Source organism: Stegostoma tigrinum, chromosome 32 (assembly GCF_030684315.1).
Source record: "Stegostoma tigrinum isolate sSteTig4 chromosome 32, sSteTig4.hap1, whole genome shotgun sequence".
Taxonomy (NCBI): Eukaryota; Metazoa; Chordata; class Chondrichthyes; order Orectolobiformes; family Stegostomatidae; genus Stegostoma; species Stegostoma tigrinum.
This window is the reverse complement of record NC_081385.1, coordinates 11,323,471-11,343,654: the sequence shown is the minus strand read 5'-3', so window position 1 is coordinate 11,343,654 and position 20,184 is coordinate 11,323,471. Positions and strand designations below refer to the sequence as shown.

General features: G+C 39.9%; 1 protein-coding gene across 1 annotated transcript; it reads right to left on the bottom strand.

Moving 5' to 3' along the window:
- Positions 1-1,977: 1,977 nt before the first annotated feature.
- LOC125466926 (transgelin-like) lies at positions 1,978-19,805 on the bottom strand. The gene is made up of 5 exons (XM_048562110.2): positions 19,673-19,805; positions 8,834-9,032; positions 6,773-6,947; positions 4,908-5,010; positions 1,978-3,242 (listed from the first exon to the last, which is right to left on the bottom strand). Exons 2-5 carry the CDS (start codon positions 9,011-9,013, stop codon positions 3,098-3,100), a joined length of 603 nt encoding a protein of 200 aa, XP_048418067.1. The 5' UTR covers positions 9,014-9,032; positions 19,673-19,805; the 3' UTR covers positions 1,978-3,097.
- Positions 19,806-20,184: the final 379 nt, after the last annotated feature.

Below are 20,184 nucleotides of genomic sequence, written 5' to 3'. Positions count from 1 at the left end.
AACGGTAGTAGATTTGCCAACTTTAGGTACATTTAAGTCGTCATTGGACAAGCACATGGACGTACATGGAATTGGGTAGGTTAGATGGGCTTGAGTTTGGTACGACAGGTCGGCACAACATCGAGGGCCAAAGGGCCTGTACTGTGCTGTAATGTTCTATGTTCTAATTATGTTCTAATACGCACAGATCTACATAGTCTAACAAATTATGGGCAACAAACCCATCCTTTGCAACACCAACCTTATTCCTTCTCAACTGCTTCCAGTGAATTAGCATCCTTCCATAAGCGCAGTGACCAATACTGTGTATAGTCCTGCAGATGCTATCTCACCAATGTTCTGTATCCTTGAAGCATAACCTCACATTTTATTCCCCTCACAATAAACCATTAATTTTCTTGATTACTTGCAGTACTTCCATTCAAAACTTCTGCAATTCATGCACTAGCAAACCCAGGTCTTAGATTTTAGCAAACTCCCACAGATAACACAGCAGTGGCTAGCACTGCTGCGTCACAGCACCAGGGGCTTTGGGTTTGATTCCACCCTTAAGTGACTGTGTGGAGTTTGCACATCCTCCCCATGTCTGCATGGGTTTCCCTCCAGGTGCTCCGGTTTCCTCCCATAGTCCAAAGATGTGCAGGTTAGGTGAAATGGCTATGTTAAATTGCCCCATACTGCCCAGGGATGTGCAGGCTAGGTGGATTAGCCATGGGAAATGCAGGGTTACAGGGACAGAGTAGAAGTTTGGGTCTGGGTGGAATGGTCTTCAGAGGTTCAGTGTAAACTTGATGGGTGAAATGGTCTGCTTCCACACAGAAGGGATTTTATGATACAAATCAATTATGTTTTCATCCTGTTGACAGGACATAAACATTGACCAGGATGCACTTCTGCACTCTGAGATATCATGGTAACATCCTCCTCCTCCGAGAGCAGACAAGGCCCCTGTTTATTGACTAATTTGAAAAACGTCCCACCTCAAAACAATGCAACACTTGAATATCAGCTAAGATTTTTATGCTCGAACTGGTGATTTTGAGCCTCCTCTCCTAACTGCTCAGGGTATGCACAGTAAATGGCTAATATATTAAGCCTCCTTTAATTGCACAGCAACAGATTTTCCCAAGTTTAACAGGATGTTCTTGAAGTGTCAGGGAAAAATTAGCATAAACTTTTAAAGGCTCAGAGTTGACAGTTAAATACAGAAAGGGCAAGGAAATTAGCAATGACTGGTGAATTATCTTTGGGCAAAGTTGCACTTTAATGTTGCAACTAATTGCTTTAATTGGAAAAATAAAGTTAGTAAAGTCTGTTCTTCAAAGTTTAAGGTGAGGGATTAACTTGATTAAAAATACAAGTGCTGTTTACATGAATACAGATGCTTGTCAAAAAAGATTTTGGAATAGATATTGTATGAAATATTGGATGAGTTAAAGCAATATATAAAAGTGTGGTTTTTTCATGTCATGTGTTACAGCATCAAACAAATACTTTGCACTCACTCAAAACCAGTTGTTATGAGCCACAGAAAGGAGATGGTTGATGGACAGTTAGACACACTTTCCATTGCAGGTGCTTTGAGCCTCCCTAATGCTTTGGCTGATACTTATTCCTCAAATTGTCACTGTTGTCAGCTCTTATTTGATTGTTACAGAGGAAAAACGCGAAGAAACAAGTCAGAACACATTGTCTGACAGCAAACCTGCCACGTACAAAATTAAGTGTACAGAAAATACAATAGTTATTTCAAAGATTACTTCAGTGGGAGATTTGTGCAAGTTAATTTTTTCTAAATGAAAATTTCAATAGTTCGGATAGGTGGCAAACAGTTCAGTAATTCCATGCTTCTTTCTCTACACATCACTATATCGGTCACCCCATGAAACAGCCCAGACTGGAGTGATCAAATCTCTCACATCAACATTTGAAGGACAGTGTCAGAATTCATTACCTGATTAATAAAGATGCCATCAATTCTCCATCTCAAAACTTTTATTTAAGTTGTTATGGTTTCAAAATGACAAAAATGTACAAAATTTAGGGCTAAATGATTCAGAATTTGTTTTAACAAAAATAATGTACAACATAATCAAAGAGTAATTCTCAGTAGGGACATTTTATACATGACTCATTTTAGAAACTTGCACTTATGACCGTAAACGGATCCTTCCCATAAAGAAACCCGTTAAGAAAACCAAAAACTACAGGTTAGCCCCACTAACTAATTCTCTTGCTATTCACTGCTTCTACCGTAGATACAACTGTTGCTTAGCATCAGAGTTGCGTGCTGCTAGTTAACTTTTCTTTCCCCACTCCTTGTGGAAGTTTTTAAAAAATATTTCACTTCTAAATAGTAAACTTGGAGAATTTTTTGGAAATCAAAAATTACCAGCAAGTAAACAACATCCCCCAGTGTTCATGATGAGCAAGAAGGGGAGTTTTGGGAAGGCAACAATCAAATGCAACAAAGTAAAACAGCAAAAATTAGTTTTAAAAGTGTAAAAAAAAGTTGTTGGAATGGTAATGTAATCATTTCAGGAGTTTGCTTTGAACTTCTTTGACCATTTACACAGAAAACATTAAATCTTCTTTATTAGTTTATTGAAATTCATGCTTTGCTCAATTATTCCAAAATGTCTTTCAAATTATAATGACTGGTCTAAAACATTTTGTATAGTTCTTTTTGAAAACGTACATTTTTTAGTAACTAGGCAGATTGACATTAAAAAAAGCAGACTGGTTAAGCCATATGAACAATAAGCCTTACCAACATGCTCTAATACACTTACACAATTCCACAAAGATGGTTGAAATTACAAGTTAGCAATGTGACATGCAGTTCTTGGCAGTCCAGGGTGGGCATGTAGATTTTTTGTCTTGAAAATCATGCCAAATTACAGCCCATTTCAAAACTATTTTGTTAAGAAATGCATTTATTTTAAAACAGCCAAATAATAAATAACTACTACTCATCTATATCTCTCAATTTAGGTCATTGAAGGTTTAGTGTTGAGCTGTTTGGACTTATTGTTGACTTTGAAATGGTAAATTCATGCTTTACAGAGAGAAAAAGAGTTCAAATCGATATTGTTATTTAGCTAATGATCTGTCTGGTTTGTCCATAGCCAACCATCCCAGCCTGCGATGCTCCTTGGTTGCTTCCCATTTGCAGGCCAATAATGTTCTTCCCCTGGGCCAGTTGTTCTTCTGTGAACTCTCGCTTATTCTCTTGTGCTTTCCTGAAACAGAAAGAGCACAGAGAGTTACAGCCGATAAAACACATCCAAGGCAGAGGCTCCATTAAAGAAAAATTCCAAAAATCTCCACAGTTTAATGGAATTGCTCTCTGAACAATTTTGAAATGAACCAAATTAAAGTCTTATCTAAAAAGAATGCCAAGCTGTGATTAAAGGCACTCTACTGTTCAAACTAATGCAGATTACAGATTGTAAAATAAAGTTCTATTTAGAAGCTCATCTAGATCCCAAACAAAAAAATTACTATAACAAGGTGTAAAACAAAGTCACGTCACAGCTACTGCTAAAAAACTCCACGTTGCAGATGGATTCAACTGGTTTCGTTTTGTACATGCTGTCACCAGGCAGAAGACAGGGTGTGAAGTAAAAAGGACAACCTTTACACAGTGTTGAAGGGTTTTCCCCAGTCCTTAGCCACAACAACTGGAAATCTAGTTTAAACAAAACCTAGACTCATTGATTTTTCCAGCACCCCAAAGATTTGGTGTTTCAACATTTTTAAAAACATTTCACAAAAACAAAAAAAACGAACTCACAAAATAAAAATATCATTTGTTACATGGGCTTTCCCAATCCAAAACCAAATATTGGGTATGCCTCAACACACCCAAGTAAAATACACAATGAGTGCAGGAGAAAACCAGGTTAATGCTGGCAGCGTGGTTTACTTAGGGCTGAATAACATGTATGAAGTTTGTACAATGACTTTCACGTAATGCACTGCAGGTATTCAGTTGTCCTTAGGCCCTTTTTTCTCTTCCCCAGTTGTAGGTGCAATGATTGGAATGAGGTCAGCCAGATGGACATCGTAGAATATGAGTTCCCTAATTGGGGATGTTAACCTGATCCAATTAGGGAACTCGTTCTTTGAGGTCCACATAGCTGACTGTTCCAATCATTACAGCAAGTAGCAGAAATTATACATAAAGTAACAATTACTACTCATTTTCTAACGCAAAAGAGTAAAATACCTATTCAATAAAACCAATCTTACATCAACCCACAAGTTTACGCTGGTTGGTTATCCTGTCATAAGATCTGGAATATAAATGATCACAATCAGTGAACAATTTGAAATGCAAACAATGCATGCTCATGAATGTCAACAGATTTCAAATCTCGTTTGAGGCAATTGAAGAACAGGGCTGGAGGCATATTGGAAGATTGGAGACAGCAGAGGAATTTGGTTTCACAATGCAGGATCAATTTCTGCTGCTGCAAAGATTGACATACATGCTGCGGTTAGTTTTAGTCTAACTTTAACCAATTTCCAACTTTATGGATACAAATAAATAGTGCATACTTTTAGTTTTGGTTGTGAGCCCATGACAGTGTTTAAGTGGAGTAATTCACCTACTTATCAGATCAAATGATTTCATCAGAAGGATGCTCAAAATTGCTTGTGCATATACCCTTGATTAATGCATAAAAGATCAATGGCATAAGCTTATTCCAGCAAGTAATCATTACAATTCAAGAGGAATACACCTGGTTACAAATTCCACAAGGTCCTCCATTTTTACACTCGTGAGTGTGTATATTTTAAGTGGTTAGTCAAATAATTGCTCCCTCAACCACTCATTCTGTGTTTATAGCTGTCATGGCAACACGCCTGTTGTAGTTGACCATACGGAGATGCCTACTCACTTGTGGAACCAGTTTAGATCACCATGGTAATGCCCATCATTTCTTGTTACAGCAATGCTTCCCAAAGCCATGAGAGTTCTCTGAACAGCAGCCATATCCTTTGCTGTAAGGCAAATAAAAAGTCCTTTTAAAGCATGTTCACTGAAGATAATACATCAATACAAAACTGAGCCAGCAGGATGGGATTGACTCATGATGCCATACCAAACAAACACTTGGCTTAGGACGTGCACCCAACAGCAACAGAATTTTAAACAGAACATTTGGATTCCGCAAACTTGTGGCTATTTAGAGAAGAAACAGAAAAGATAGTGGATATTCAGTGACAGCTTCCAGCACTACAAATATGTTTGAATGGAAACTCAACTGAAAAAGTAAGTATTTCAGGCAAAAAGGATGACATTTATCATGGTGGTTCAGTGGTTAGCAGCACAAGGGATCTGGGTTTGATTCCAGCCTCGGACATCTGTCTGTGTGGAGTTTGCACGTTCTGATTATGTTTCTTCCAGGTGCTCCGGTTTCCTCCCATAGTCCAAAGGTGTGCAGGTCATGGTAAATGCACAGTTACAAAGATAGGATAGTAGCATGGGTCTGGGTGGGAATCTTTTCAGGGAGAGAGTGTGGACTTGACAGGCCAAATGACCTGCTTCCAAACTGCAGGGATACTATGATCCTTTATCTTCAAAAGTTTATTTACTCTACTGTACATCAATATAATCAGATATATCATCTGCAGTTTTATTTAAAACCAGTTATTTAAAATCTGGTTACTCAGCTGGTCGATTAGGCATTATATGCAGCCAGGAATCAAATCAATCCCTGAATTTTAGTTGTACTGAAAAACATTTTTACATTCCAGAAGATACTGCCAGTTTCTGCAGTTCTTAACTTTATTTTTCATGGTAAGAAGATTGGAGAATATTTTAAAAACATTTACCAGCAGAAGTTGCAGGCTGGATTGCTAAATACACTGACAAGTCTCCGCTTTTCAAGAGTTGACATTTACTTCAACAATGTGTGTAATATTCATTGGATAGCTAACGATGCAGGGCTTCCCAAACTGTGGACTGCAACCCCCAAGCAGGTCACGAGACAAATTTAAAAGCAGTGATTTCTGAAGCAACAATGGCTGCCAAACAGCTTCAACTGAATATCAACAGATGCAAGGTCCCTTTAAATCTTCTTAAAAGTAGTGAGAGAGTGTACCCAAGTGAACTTGGATCTTGAAGATAGGATTCCCAGTCTTAAAATAAGAAGTAAAAATTTAAAACATGGAGACCTGCAGGTTTAATAATATACATTTAAAAAAAACACCAAACAAACACTCTTCACAAACTCTCCCCTATCCAACTATCTGGCTCTCACCCTAAGGGTGAGGGTATTTTAAGCTAAAAATGATCAATGGTAGAATGTGGCCTGGCTGTCACTATCATGCTATGTGGATTGCCTCATCTTGATTTTATTAGTAGAGGAAGGGCACACACATTTGCTGATGTTACTTTGGTTATTTGCAATTCCTTCATACCCACCTTGAGAACACTTGGTGTCTGAAGGGGGAAAAAAATGATTACCAACAGGAACCCAAACTACTCTTCGTCGGGAGGCCTGGGCAGTGTACCATTCCCCAGATTGAGTTCACTTACAAATGTCTCTCATTTAACATGAAAAGGGAGGGAGGTGAAGAGATAAAATTGATGACTGTAGAAGAGCGTGTTTTTAACAACAATGCCCACAGGTAAACATTTCCAAAGCCAACACAAAGTAACAATTCAGAACATTTTAGAAGATGCTCCCAGATTGTCACCAAGCTCATCATTAAATAGAGAAGGCATAACTTCAAAAGTACCACTACTACCTATACATACATTCCCACAGATCCACAGTCTGGAAGATGTCAGTTTTGTTGACTCCATAATCTTCAGCTGCCTTCAGAAACCGTGACACCTGTTCCATTTGTTTGAAAGCTTTGTCTGTGTCCTGAATCTTCTTAATGGGTTTCTTGTCCTCAGAATAGAGGCTGTTAATCAGGAGACTCAGTACCTGTGGGAGGATGTACTTCAGATGAAATGGCTATAGAAAGAAATAAGTCAGAGCACAGCTACAATTTGATGACTATGCAGACACCAATAAACTGCCTTGCTTTGTTAGTGTCCTTACCACTGAGCCAGGAGGCCTGGACACAAGTCCCAACACTCCAGAGGTATGTCAATATCATCTCTGACCAGGGTGATCAAAATACCTATATTTTGTTGGAACACATGCAAGGAAACCAAGTGTGGACACCGAACCAAAATTCCAATGCCAGCCACAGAGGATTTTCACTCATGTATTCATATTAACAGTGAAAAACTGTTTGTTACTCACACAGGGATCAAGATTAAAAACACTAATCTGAAGACAGGGTGGGGCACAGACCCCAGCGAGACAGAGATCCACTGCATCAATGCTACTTGGTGCTCAGACTGAATACAATAGATGTGAAGTCCCTTTCAATCTCCATAGTTTGGTCTATTGATAGACCTGGCCCAGAGGCGGTATTACTTCAAAATAAAAAAGTGAATAAACTGTACGGGTTTAGGTTTCTTTTGTGGATGAGAAAGGACGAGCTTTACTGCTAACTAACTGTAATCTACTTAGATCTCTTAAATTTAGAGACAATTGACAGGAGAACCAGAAAAAAAAAGAGAGGAGGAAACAAGTTTGATGTAACAAGTACCAAAGATCTTGCACTCAGCCCAATAAGAATTCTGGACAAGCTTTCAATAAGGAATAGTATAAATACTTGAAAGAGCCAGAAGCTCACAGGCAGGAGTGAGAATAAACTGGGTAGTCCTTGCAGAGTGATAACACAGACTGTGGGATGAATGGCCTTCAGTGCTGCAAGGTTACGTGAATGACTTCACAAAATGCCATTCTGTCCATCTACCCACCCCAGAAACACAAACTCACACTCTACCCTCCTCCCCTGAATGTTCACTCTAGTGTCACAAAGTCTGAGGCATTAAAACAATGTTAGACTGGAGAAAAAGTTTGGGAAGCACTTTAAACAATCAGGGGAAAACCATATGATTTCACTTGAGCAAGCTACCTCTTAATAAAGCCATGGCTAAAATTTTACGTCAACTCCACTCCCTCTCAACTCCCTTCAGGTCCAAAATTAACGTACTGAATCAACATCTTGAACATAGGAATGATTCAGCATTCTGAGACATCCAGAGAATGGCAAATGAGTTTGTCTGTGGAAACTCCACCAAGATCAAATATTGCAGTGTATACAAAAAAAATCTTATAGGCACGCTTTCATTATACATTCTATGACTTGCCCGATTTGATCTGTACGTACAGACAGTAATTTGCCAACTGTACACTTCCCTCACTTTTTGGGAGATTATTTGTACTAGATGATAAATCTAAATTGAAACGTGTTGAATTATCAGTGCCGAGTCTTTCAAATGGCCCAAAACAGGAACGACATCCGAGATGGGATACATTTTTAAATGGCTGCTTTCTGTTCGTCAGTTTTACCTCTTTAGAAAGATCTAATAGCTGCTCGTTGGGAAACACTGGACTGATTGATTAGCTTTTTTCTACATGTAGTATGTTCACCATGTGATCAATGGTGTTAGAAGGATATGTAGAAGTGTAACTACCTTAAACACTGACATGTATCTTTACATGCAAAGTTAACTTGAAAGCAAATAATCATGATCACTCAAGTGCATGTTCGATGTATGAGGGCCTTAGCCAAATGGCTTATTCACTTTTCATTACAGCTTTACCAGAAGGACTATTTAAAACAGAGGGGGAAAAATTCAACAAATAGATTTTTAATTGAAAATGTAACCAAGGTAAAGCCTTTGATTAGCTTCAAATTAGCACAAAACCTTGAACCAATCTGTGAAACCATTCCTTTAATGGATACTCACTGTGCCATCCTTTAGCCAGGCTTGGAACCCCATTCTCCCCGGCTCAGGTCGCCCCACACTCGCTCCGCACTGAGCGATAATCCACTCTACTAGCCGCTCCTCCAGCTCAGGTTCATACTTCTTCTCAATCTTGTTCCGAATGTCCCTACTAAATCCATAAGCAGGTCCCTGGTTGGCCATGTTTATCAGTAAGCTATACCTGTGGATGAAGTGGAGCAGGAAGAGTGTTAGGGGCTATCTTCAGGAAAACCTGAACTTACAGAACATTTTTCCTCATGGGATGCTCACAGGTAATTAAACACCAAGTGTTGCCATTGTTGTTGATCTTGTAGCACATTGGTAGCCTCATACCTCTGAGCCAGGAGACCTGGGTTGAAAATCCCACATCTGTATTAAAAAGGGTGCCATTACAGGTGTTTTTAAACAAATGTAGCACTGTTACATTGTTAACATTAAAACAGTCAATATGAACTCAAGTCTTCACAGATAGCAATACCATAATATTTTAATTTTGTGTGATGTCAATTGAGTGATAAATACAAGAGGGGTTTCATTTGCTCTGTTGGCTGGATGGCTGGTTTGTGAAGCTGAGTTGTATTGATGGCATGGGTTCAATTCCCACACCAGCTGAGCTTACCATGAAAAATTCTCCTTCTCAACTTCTCCCCTTAAAGGGTAGGTGACCCTCAGGTTAAACCCATCTCTCTCTCATGACAGAGAGCAGCCCTTTGGTCTAGCAGGACATTGGTGACTTCATCTTTAAATACTGGCCAGAAGTCAGGAATAACTCACCTCCTCTTCAGTGAGATAAGGATTCTTGCATCCATAAAATAAGGCAGATGGGACTTGGGGTAAAATGTAACTCCAGTAGCATTGTAGCACCGAGGGCGCTCCATAGAGTGACAGCTTTGATTACTGGTGCTCTTTGGATTGGGGTTTGAACATCGGTGATCCAGAGGTACTCCTTACTGAACCACTTCTGACACACTGGAGACTTAAACAGAGCCAAGGATAATAAACAGCAACGCCAATGCATGTTTACGAACATATAATTTAGCAGGAGTAGGCAGGTCAGTGCCTTAGTCTGCTCATTTATACAGCACCATTAATTGCACAACAACATCTCAATGGCTGGGGATGGCAGGTAGAGTTTAATTTAGATTGATGTAACATGCTGCATTTTGATGCATCAAAACAGTACAGCCCTGGAGAGAGTGTTGTTGAACAACCAGACTTAGGGGTACAAGTGCATAGTCAAATTACAGCCAAACAGGGTGGAGGCGGCATTTGGCACACTTGCCTTGATTGGTCGGTGCACTGAGTATTGGAGTGTGAAGTTATGTTGCAGGTGTTTAGGAAATTGGTTAGGCCTCTTTTGGAATACTGCATTAAATTCTGGTCTCTCTGCTATAGGAAAGATGTTGTGAAACTCAAAAGATTTAAGGATGTTGTGGGAATGGAGGGGTGGAGTTGTAGGGAGATGCTGAGTAGGTTGGAGCTTTTTTTTTGCTTCTGGAGCATCAGAAATTGAGGGTTGACCTGATAGAGGTTTATAAAAATCATGAGGGACATGGATAGGGTGAATAGCCAAGATTTTTTCCCAGGATAAGGAAAGTCGAAAACTAGACAGCACAGATTTAAGTGCGAGAGGGGCAAGACTTAAAAAAAGTGACCCAAGGGGCAACTTTTTCATGCTTAGGGTAGCACATGTATGGAATGAGCTGTTGGTGGACGTGGAAGAGGCTGGTACAATTGTCACATTTAAAAGGCATCCGATAGGTGTATGAATGAGGGTTTCAAGGATTTGGATCAAATGCTGACAAGTGGGACTAGATCAATTTCAGCAGTTGAGAGGCAACCTGATAGAAGTTTATAAAATAACGAAGGGTACAGATAGAGTTAATAGTTGTCTTTTCCCTAGGGTGGGGAAGAGACACGACGACTAAGGGGCAAATCTTTTACACCGAGGGTGGTTCATGCATGAAATAGACTTCCTGAGGAAGTGGTTGGTGTGGGTACAATTACAACATTTAAAAGATATTTGGACAAGTACACAAATCAGGGAAAGGTCTGGAGGGATATGGCCAAAGCAGGCAGGTGGGACTAATTTAGTTTGGGATTATGGACTGGTTGGGCTGATGGGTCTGCTTCCATGCTGTACGACTCACCTCTATAATACTCATACAAAGCCCCTTCAATGAAAAAAGAAATAAAATGCCTAAAAAAGGAGGAAGGCTGGAAACCCTGAAAAAAAATCCCACTGTTTAAGTGAAAATATTACATCAAGGGAAAATATTTTAAGACCAAAAATATCAACAGGTGTTATGTGTACCTCATCTCCAAGTATCTTCACAGGTGTTTGTTGTGCAAATGTAAAAAAGGAGCCTGGGATGCACTAGTTTGAACTACCAAAAGCAAAACCTCCCCCACCCCACCACCACACCCATCTCAAGGAAGGCCCTCAAAAGTTTAAAAAAAAGGGCAAAAAGAAAATAGTGGAGACTTCCTGAAGGCTTCACTCGAGAAATGCAACAGATCCCCACACTTGGATGACCCTTGTTCAGAACAAACCCATGTGCAGGAAGCTTCCGGAAGAGGCACAATTATTTGAGAGCATCCAATGGTAGGAGGGGCAGAAAAAGGAACCAGAGAAAGAAGTACCAATGATCTCAAGGCCAGGAACCAATTCAACCTCCCAAAAATCGTTCCCAAATGTGTGGTTGGTGACTTGGCTCTAGGATTGGGCACATCAGTCACTCAAGTACCCATGGAACCCACCAGCAGTGACACAGTTTCCTCAGTGGATACGCATAGTCATTAGCCAATGATTGCCAATGGGGACACAAGGAAAATTATTGGCTACTACATTTTACTTAGTAAGCAATCTGCTTGCAGTAAGGTCTTTAGAAAAGCATGAGATACATAACCCGGTGAACAGAGTTTTGGCAAAATTGAGCCAGTCAACTAATAAAGTGCAATGTGGTCGTTTATTTAAATGCTGCAGTGAGACAAACTCAGTTTTCTGAAGCATCAGGAGAGAGCAACAGCTGAAGAGAATATGGGTGGAGACTTGGAGTCAGTAAGTGTTAGAAGATGGAAATAGTGCAATGGGTTGGTTCCGTTAGGAAAAATTGGGAGAATTCCAGTGGAGTGTTAGGAAAAGAGTGTCACTGAAATTTTCTGCACTGCCAAAGCATCAAGACCTGGGGAGCAAAGGCTAAATACTCATGAGGGTCAGATGAGATTGATGTTGGGAGAACTGAAAAAAAAAATCAGTAGCTAGCACTGAAGATCAGCAAAGCTTGTACAAATATTGAAGAAAGTAGCCACAAAGGCTGAAGTGATATGGTCATCTTGGGCTGCACGGTGGCTCAGTGGTTAGCACTGCAGCCTCACAGCACCAGGGACCCAGGTTCGATTCCAGCCACGGGTAACCGTCTGTGCGGAGTTTGCACATTCTCCCCGTGTCTGTGTGGGTTTCCTCCCACAGTCCAAAGATTTGCAAGCTAGGTGGATCGACCATGCTAAATTGCCCGTAGTGTTCAGGGGTGTGTGGGCTATAGGGGGATGGGTCTGGGTGGGATGCTTCAAGGGGCGGCGTGGACTTGTTGGGCCGAAGGGCCTGTTTACACAATGTAGGGAATCTAATCTAAAATCTGTTGCAAAGACAAAAGACAGAAACAAAAGAAGTGGGACAAGGTGAATGATGGAGTGGAGACTTTTTGAAAGTCCCAAGACCGTGGAAGGATGCAACGGCGAGAGATCTAAGCACAGTACATATAAAGAGAAATGGGTGGCTGGTATGTAATGTGGTGATCTCAGAGCAGGACAAGCTGGAATAGCACACAGAAAGTTATGAAAGTGCAAATTTTGATAAGTTAAATAGTAAGACGGGAAATTAGCAATTCACTATACAACCTCATCACCACAAACCCCACAATCCCATTTCTCCTAAAAACGTGTTCCATGAGATGAGTTTTTTTTTTAAAAGTTTCAAAGAACTCTGCCTTTCTTCATTCTAAAATAAGGACCACACTAATCAGTACTCTTCCCAGAAAAGACTTTGCTGTGCTATGGATCCTGTATGCAGTCGCAACAATATTGACATTCCATAAACTATGATGAAATTTAAACGACTACTTTGCTACAGGTGTTGAAACTTACAAATGATTAACTTTGCAAATTAAAGTGCGCCATTCTTGCAACTGACTGCAAAGAGCTGAATTTCAAAAGGCAAACACCATACTAAACAAGTTGCCACATCAGAGTAATGTTAAGTATAACAGTGAGATAAATGCAATCCAATTTAAACTGGATAGAAATGTGACATTTTGTGAAATTAGCATAAATACAAAGCTGGTTTTCTCTTCTTTCAAGCTGTGTACTCACAACTCATGCTGCTATTGACATGAGAACACAGGACTGCAAATCTATGTATTCTAAATGTTCATCAAGATAGGTTACACTTTCAATTCCACAAAGTTGTTCAATAGTTCTTTAAACACAATAGCTACATTGCTTTGCTGTGTCTAGCCATCTGTATGCCTTTAAAGAGAAATGTCCTCTTGAAGTCACCACTATATCACAGCATGAGGATAAAGGTCTTATACTTCATCTTACCTCTGATGATATTTTGAAGCATTGCATTCTACTGAAAATATTCTCCTCTTTTCCAAACCAATATCTTAACATTAGCCAAGATTCTTATGTTCCTGAGGAATGTCATGTTAATACTTAATAGTGGCAATAAATGCCTGTTGGATTCTTCAATACCACAATACCCAGTTTATTTCAACATAAGCACTGACATCAGCTCACACCACCCTGTTGGCAAACTCAGGTTTTTTTTGCTCGATATTTACAAATAGTCAAATATGTCAAAAGTAGGCAATGATCAAACTTTGCAGACCAACCATCTGACACTCAAAACATTGCTCAGTTCTGGTTAGCAATAATCAGAAAAAAGGGGTTCAATAGTTAACTGCAGTGCGGGGAGACAAAGCAAGAGGTTCTGTGCCTGATTTGGCCTTTTCAGGCCAAAGGAAAGTGAGGAAACAAGTCAGAATTATTTTCTGGACAAAGTGAATGGAAATGCTTCACGCATTATGACTAATTTGAACTGTGTGATTTCAAACTAGTATTTTTTTTAAAAAGTCCATTTGAAGATAAAAATGTTCAGGAACAACATCTTTCCGAAAAAGAGCAAAAAAGATACAAAATAACATCCAAATATTATAGTTAAAACAAGCCATGCCTTACCCCTTCCCAGAACCACTGGATGCTACAAAAGGGAGTACTGAGTTATGGTGGATCAGTTTGAGATGGCAGACAGGCTTTTTGTGATTCTTAATCATCTTGAGGTTTTGTGCTAACCTGACATAACCTAATTTGTCCTGATAATGCCATCAAGAGAAATGCCTGCACAAGGCCAACTGAATTTTACTGCTGGAAATTGATAGCTACTTTTTAGTTGTTTTGGGAGATGAAGATAATGCATAGGTCAGAAGACTACATCAGGAAATGACCAGCTTTCAACCTCCAAATAGCTCCAAAACTTGCTTTTGCACAATTACTAAAAATGCAACATCCATAGAGCAATAAATACACTTCCCACTCTAACAACCCATTACATCCAAAAAGTATAATGAAGGTACAAACTTAAAAAAGTCTATTTGTTTTCCCGCTCACAGCTGTTGGTGATAAGTGACTCAATTTAAACTCAAAGTCCCCCTTTGGTTGACAGCACATCCTGTGCATAATTTGACAACTCCCAGTTGAGATCCTACTATTTAAAACAAAAGAGAAAAATATTTGAAAAAAAACACTTTAGAAATGAAACATGCTAAACTAGGGGAGATTTGTAGTATGGAAATCCTTTATAATCATTTCTGGAAACCCAAACTTCATTCAAGTAATTAGAAATCTATTGCTGCAAGCAGGAAACTGAACAATTCTTATCACAAAAGCCCACAAATCACTTGAACAAAATTTATTATTTTTCATTGAAAGTTTGAATTAGAGTTCATGGCATGCCAAGCAAAGATCTTTTAAGTACTGCAATCACAGCATCTTACTGCAGGTAGTTACAGTGAGAAGTGGAAGGCCCTAGATTTCTAAACAGAAGAAACTTTCATTGTGGTGACAACAGTCCAAACTGCTTGCAATACTTTTAAGATGAGAATTATTTATACCTCTGCCTGATTTTAAACATGTGTACACATCTTATCAGCCTTTCTTGAAGAGGGTTGCTAAACGTCACAAGAAGCCAGCTGCACTTATAAGATGCCTCTGTCTATTCTAAGGCAAAGAATAGCCATTTAGATGAGAATTGCTCCATTAGGATGCCAGCCAAATTCAATTTTCATACAATCGCATTCCAATCTATGTAATGAGGATACAAAGCAATGTTGAATTGCTGGTCACCACAAGCAGGGGCCAAAAAGTCACAACATTAATAGACTAACATCTAAAAAGACTCTGCTTTCGTGAAGGATCAGAAAAATACTGAAGATTGTTGGAAATTTGAAACAAAGCTCAGCAGGTCTGGCAGCTAAAGAAACTCAGATCTGGCAAAATCGTTCTGGGCTCAAAAACATCAACCGTTTCTCTCTTCACAGATCCCTGCTGAGTTTCTCTAGGATTCTCTGCACTTGTTCCTCAAGCTTTAAGATGTTGGATGAAAAGCAGATCTCTGAGGACTGATGCTGCCTGACCAATTGAATCTTTTGTTTATTCAGCAGTATTCTGCAAGAATTAAAGTTGGAAATACATGCTCCATTGATATTTACCTCCACCTGCTCCAAGGCCTAGAGGATTACACAGAGGTCAAGCAACTCTGAAGATTCAACTAAGATTATCAATGGCAGGACAAAAATCCAAGTAAACAAGGAGCTGGGGTACAATTTCGTATCCATGTGCACTGACCACTATGTTCCCTGCTTTTGAACTTCGAGTAGCAATTGTTTCAACCACAGAAGGTATCATAACAGAGCTCAATCTTGGACGTTTTAAAAATGGTGGAAGGGAACGGACTCAGATCTATTTATGACTTCAAGGATACACGAGAGTTCAGGCAAAAAGACTCCAATAGATTTTTTTTGCTTTTTTTTTTTAAAAACACAGACTATTGAACATACCATGGGGTTACATTTACTGCAATTGCTGCCATAGCTTTGAGTCAAAGAGGCTGTTTGCATTGATAGATAGCAAGTTGCCAATAATTGCAAAAAAGTGACAGGCTACCACAGTCCATGTTATTTTGGAATTCGATGCCATTTTGCAGGCAATTATAGAGTTGGGGGGAGTAAATTAGAGGGCCGAGTTGCAGGTCAGATGGATATTTTCCACCCCATCTTTTCATATGGTCACAGTTTCCAGAAGTAGGTACTGGATTACAATCCAACATGAACTTGTGGAGCTCTGATTGGAGATATGGAGACTAGTTGCAGCATGTCAGACTGAATCCATTGTGAAAGCGGTTGCTCTCAAACCAGAGACTGTGAAATCTGGATGACAGCACTGTGTCTGCATCTCAAATTTCCTGACTAGTGGAGGTTTTGGTTTCAGAACATTTGAAAAACAATGCAAATTACAGCCTTCAAAACTTTCTGACCTCTTGTTCAGTTTATAGTTTATAATATGGCTTGTTTTAGTGGCCTTGATGTGTCTCAAGGTTTCATGCTTTCTACTCTGTACAGCTGAGTCAGGTTGATAACACCAGGATCTGTATTTAGCACCATTTAACTCTAGCTGAACAGTGTGCTGGAAATCTATTAACCGCACGTCAACCCTCCAGGGCACAAACAGAGCGCCAATCTTTTACATTGCAGAATCAAAGCTTTCCAAACCCAATCTCTACTGCCTGTGTCCATTTACACCGTGCAAAAAGACCTCCACTTCAACCTACTTTGGTTTTAGTAAAGCACTGGGTTTTACTCAGCACCAAGCTATACTTAGGAGAGTGCACTACATTTAACAAGTGACCGACAGGACTTAACAGGAAAAGGTGACACACCGAGCTACTTAGTGAGACGCAAGGTCAAGTGACCAAAAGTTTGCTCAAGGTGGAGGTTACAGTCCCCTCCTTGTTCTCCTCCTGTGTGCTAACCATCCTCTTCCAAGATGTTGCCGAAATCAGTCTCTATTTCAAACAACAGACACCGTGTAATTATGCAGAGGGGTGCATTTGTGGTAATATCAGTAACTACATTGAAGAAGTTGGGACTTCTTTTTGGAGACAAGGCAGTTGAGTGGAGATCTGATAGAGGTTTTCAAAATCATGTGCAGGCTGGGTAAAGAGAATCTACTTCTGCTGGTGACAGAAGTAAGAACAACAGGGCATAGATTTAAAGTGATGGAGAGAGGAAAAAAAACCTTAAACTCAGCAAGTAGTTAGTGTATGGAATGCACTGCCTGGAATTGAGGTCGATTCAACCGAGACATTCAAGGTGGTGTTGGATGAGCATTTGAATAGAAATAGTGAGCAGGGATCTGGCAAAAAGTCAGGAGATGGGCCTTGGGTAACAGAATAGAATCAGGCACAGCAGGCTGCATGGTCTTCCTGTGCTGCAACAATACAATATCATGCAACCATGAAGCTATCGATTTTTGTGCTAATCCATCTGGTGCATGAACGTCCTTTAGGGACGGAAACCTGCTGTCCTTACCTAGTCTGAACAACATAGCAAACCAATTGTATTATAACTCTCTCATGCAGTGGTCAACGAACTACCCAGTGCATTAGGAACGGACAAACAAACAGTGACCTCATTAGTGCCATCCACAGACTAGAAGAGAAGAAGAATTTCCGCTCTTCTATGGGAGTCAGAATCTGTGCACCACCGAGCATCTTGCCGAAGTAACAGGGATTGGGGGTCACAGCCATCTCTAAAAAGAGGAAAGGGAAGGTCAGGTCCCACACGTATGGGCTGTGAGCTGGCTGTCTCCGCACAGATACAGTGCGTGGATTTATTTTTTGGGGGGTGGGGGGGGGGGGTGAAGAGAAGAATTGCGTAAGGGACTACAAATGATACGCGCATGAAAATCACAGCATGAGGCTTTTTAAAAACAACATTTGATGTTGTTTAATACAGTCTAACTTTTAAAATGTATAATCCGTCCCAAGTCTCAAAGTATTAAGTAACCTGTTAGCATCAACTTTTAAGATATACAAATAACTTTTTCCAAAAGGAATCTCAATCAAAATGTCTGGATCTAATGTCCATTAATCATGTCTGTAGCAACTTTCATTCGCATTTGACCTTTAAAAACAGAAAATAATCCAAGGCAGATGATAAAAATAAAAATGGATGAAAGGTTTGATGTTGTGGAGATGTGCCAACAACTTTTTAAGAAGGCGGAACAAAGGAATAGAAAGATTTGGGGAGGGGTAGAGCGAGCAGGCTTGTGGCAGATTTCGGGGGCTGTGGGAAAGGAACACGCTGAATGATGTTGGAACCTGGAGGGCGGGGGAGAGAGCCATCACAGGGCAGTGAACTCAAAGCTAAGGATATCAGGACAAGTTGGATACTACAAGAGGATCAAGCGGACATATACGGAATTATTTTTCCCTCAAATAATAAATACTTAGCAATCGGATTAAATTGTTTTAAGCTTTAGGTAATAGAATCAGCACAGGCACAAATAATGACTATTCGACCACGAAGCCATCAATTGTCGTAAAAATCCATCTGGTTCACTAATATCCTTTAGGAAAGGAGATCTGCCATCCTTACCCAGTTTTTTTAAAAAACTGTGCATCACATTTGCGATTGCTAATTGTTTCGACACAGCCGCCCATTTAGACTAGGGATGGTTAATCATTGATGCTGGAAAGGGTGTATGCCCTAGGACTAGAGAGCTCTAGTCAAATGAACAATAGCCCCTGTCCCGGGGGGGGAAACTAAATCAATGGGATGGTCCAAGTCGTTGCAGCGAAAATAAAGTCTTGAATTACATCTGGGAACGAGGGGAGCTTCATCCAAAAATGCACTTTTCCGTGGACAGTTGCCCGCAAACTTTGGAAGTGGCCAACCTTTTTACGAGTTGGCAGTAGTGAATTTCACCCTCACGTGTTTCCTGAATTATCATTAAACATCACAGCACAAATCTAAAACGTGGGTTTATAAAAATGGTTAATGTTGCGAGAATATGACACTTCAAGAAAAATCTGCGGTAAAGTTTAATTTTTTAAAAAAATTTCTTGCAATAGCCTCGCCGGATTCGGAAACAGCCGCACCCAAAAAAACTTCAGTCGCAAAAAAACACTATTCCAGCATCAGAGCCGCCAATTACCCTAAATTGCAGGTTGTAACAATAAATGAATTGCACGAAATACAGTTCCCGACAGACCTGCACCGGTAGATAAACGCAACCTGACCCTTTTTGAAATAATGCTTCTTGAACACAATTTAAATTTTCAGTCACAAGCATTTACACGTTCATTTTTAAAACCACAAAAACCAAACAGTATTGCCAAACGAATATTCAGTACTTTACTGACTGCAAATTCGCAGTCGTACAACGAGCTTTAATCTAGCCCAGTTCCTTCCCCCTCCCTTTCTAACAGTAACATACTGCGGATGCTGAGGTTCTGAAATTTATATTTAAAAAAAACAATTGATCAAGTAGCACTGTGCGAGAAAAATAACTAACATCTCAGATTCTTGACTTCGCAAACTAAAACGTTAAGTCTTGCTCCTCATGATTAGGTGCCCAACCTGTTGAATTCATCTTTTTCGGATTTGCTACGCGTTTGATATTGATTAGACCATCCCTGCACAACCTGAACTATAGCTGAGTTTCAATCGCAAGCGTTAGCCAAAGTGTTCTTGCACTTACTTTTCCACGGGATAAGCAGAAGTTGCTAGCTTCACTGCTAACCAGACAGTGTGGAACTTCAGGCTGGAACTCAACTAAAAAAGCTCTCCTTATCACCATGACGTCAGCTCGTCAAGAAAAAGGAAAGCAACACCTAAAATGGGCAATCAGTATTCGGGTAGCGTCCTTATTTGGGGAAAGGCGCAGAGAAACACAATAAGCGAGAGGCAGGTTCATGAAAATTGACACATTCCCCGCATTCCAAACTTCTGGTGATTTCAAAGCCAGAGCCTTCAAGCAGAGCGTCCATTTATGGAGAGCAGAATTATAGATCCTTTCGAAAAAGCTTTGGTGCAGAATTTGTAGAATTGGTTACCTTTTGACGAATAAATGGATGATAGATTTATCTAAAATTGCACTGTCGAAAGAAGATGTGTTTCATTGAAAGCTAAACTTCAAAGGAGAGACTTACTCATGAGCCTAATAACTATGTGGCTCAGTCTCCACAAGTTTCTGTATAATTAGCCATACCA